The sequence below is a fragment of the Nothoprocta perdicaria genome, unplaced genomic scaffold (assembly GCF_003342845.1).
Source record: "Nothoprocta perdicaria isolate Ctin4 unplaced genomic scaffold, notPer1 scaffold_287, whole genome shotgun sequence".
Classification (NCBI taxonomy): Eukaryota; Metazoa; Chordata; class Aves; order Tinamiformes; family Tinamidae; genus Nothoprocta; species Nothoprocta perdicaria.
Genome location: NW_020455518.1, coordinates 174,339 through 176,096, shown reverse-complemented (window position 1 = coordinate 176,096; position 1,758 = coordinate 174,339). Strand labels below are relative to the sequence as shown.

The window sequence follows — 1,758 nt, the reverse complement described above, 5'->3', positions numbered from 1 at the left end:
CAGGAGGCGCCCGCGCCGCTGGCCGCCGACGCCTCCAGCCAGACGCGGGCGGGCGGCGACTCGGCGTCTCCCGCCGGCTCGCCGAGCCGCCCGCCCACCGTGCACAGCTACAGCCAGACGCTGGAGCAGGAGCTGCCGGGCGCCTACGGCAAGGTGCCACCCGCCAAGGAGCCGCCGGCGGGCGGCCCCAAGGGGCCCGTCGCCGCGGGGCTCTACGCCTGGGGGGCGCTCCCGGCCGAGAACATCTCCTTGTGCCGCATCTCCTCGATCCCCGGCACGTCGCGAGTGGAGCCCGGGCCCAAGGCACCGAGCAGCAACGCCGTGGACTTGCGCACGGCTATCAAGGCAGCCCCCATCATCATAACGGACCAAGGCATGGACCTCACCTCCTTGGCTACGGAGACTAGGAAGTACTGCCTCACTCTGGACCAAATCCCAAGCAGACAGTCCACGGCCATCCAGCCCTTAATCATCAACCTCAACGCCCAAGAGCAGCCGCACGCCGTCCTCGCGGCGGCCACCAGCGCCACCGTCGCCATCGCCTCCCCGCTGCTCCTCTCGCAGCCAAAGCAGCCCGTGGTCTACGGAGACCCTTTCCAGAACAGGATGGACTTCGGGCAGGGCGCCGGGAGCCCTGTGTGCCTGGCGCAGGCGAAGCAAGTGGAGCAGGGCGTGCAGACGGGCGCCTTCCGAGCGAGCGGCGCCGCCGCTCCCGGGAAAGCCGAGGCGGCCGCTCCACAACCGGCCAAGTTCGCGAGGTACAACCTGCCCAGCCAGATGGCACCTCTGGTGAAGAAGGACGTGCTCCTCGCGCAGAGCGCCAACGCGCCCAACGTGCTCGGCATGAGCAGCGTCGCGCAGGCGTTCCCGCCGGAGCCGAGCTCGGAGCTGTACCGCGCCGTTCCGGTGGAGCTGAAAAGCCAGAGCCCCCTCATGGCGCTGGGAGGCAAGAAATCCCAGGTGATGATGGTGCAGGTGGAGGACGTGGCAGCCGGCCCCGTAACCAAAGTGGTCAAAGAAGAGCCGCCGGGCAGCGTGCTGGACCTCACGGGCATGAAGTCCGAGAGCCAAGTGGCCTGCTGCGACGTGGTCTACAAGTTCCCCTTCGGCAGCAGCTGCACCGGAGCTTTCAACCCCTCTTCCAAGATGCCGGAGAAGAAAGGCGGGGACGCGGTGGCCGGCAGGAAACCCGGCGGCCCCTACTACGGGAGCAAGGAGGCCGAGGGGCCGGAGGCGTTCCCGTACCGGGAGCAGCCGGCGCTCTACGAGGAGCACAAGTTCTACCCCGCGGGCATGTTCGGCAGGCTCTACTCCTCCATGTCGGACACGAACCTGTCCGAGATGGGGATGAACTACTACCCCACCAAGGGGGATCAGCCCTTCCACGGTGCCGCCGGCGACGCCGCTGTCGATCTGAGCACCATGAAGCATTCCTACAGCGTCAGCTTCACGGAAGGCGGCTTCCTGGGCCACGGCGCGCAGTACGGCTCCTTCTCGGACCTCCGCCAGCCCTCGGAGCTGCTGAGCCACCCGCTGCCCATGAGACGCTACAGCTCGGCGTCCAACATCTACTCCGACTACCGCTACTCGCCGCGGGGCGAGCCGGCCAACCTGCAGGAGTCCAGCCTGGCGCACTACAGTGCCACGACGGCGCGCGAGATCAGCCGCATGTGTGCGGCGCTCAACTCCATGGAGCAGTACGGGGGCCGGCACGCCGCCGGCGCCGACCTCCTGCCGTACGGCCCCGGCGCGCTCAAC

At 68.7% G+C, this 1,758-nt stretch overlaps 1 protein-coding gene across 1 annotated transcript in view; it reads left to right on the top strand.

Annotated features, from left to right (window-relative positions):
• BSN (bassoon presynaptic cytomatrix protein) overlaps positions 1 to 1,758 on the top strand; it is a 16,194-nt gene that overhangs the window by 6,475 nt on the left and 7,961 nt on the right. Inside the window, exon 4 of the mRNA XM_026041533.1 lies at positions 4 to 1,749. Within this exon, the coding sequence (XP_025897318.1) occupies positions 4 to 1,749 (1,746 nt within the window). The remainder of the gene's footprint in view (positions 1 to 3; positions 1,750 to 1,758) is intronic.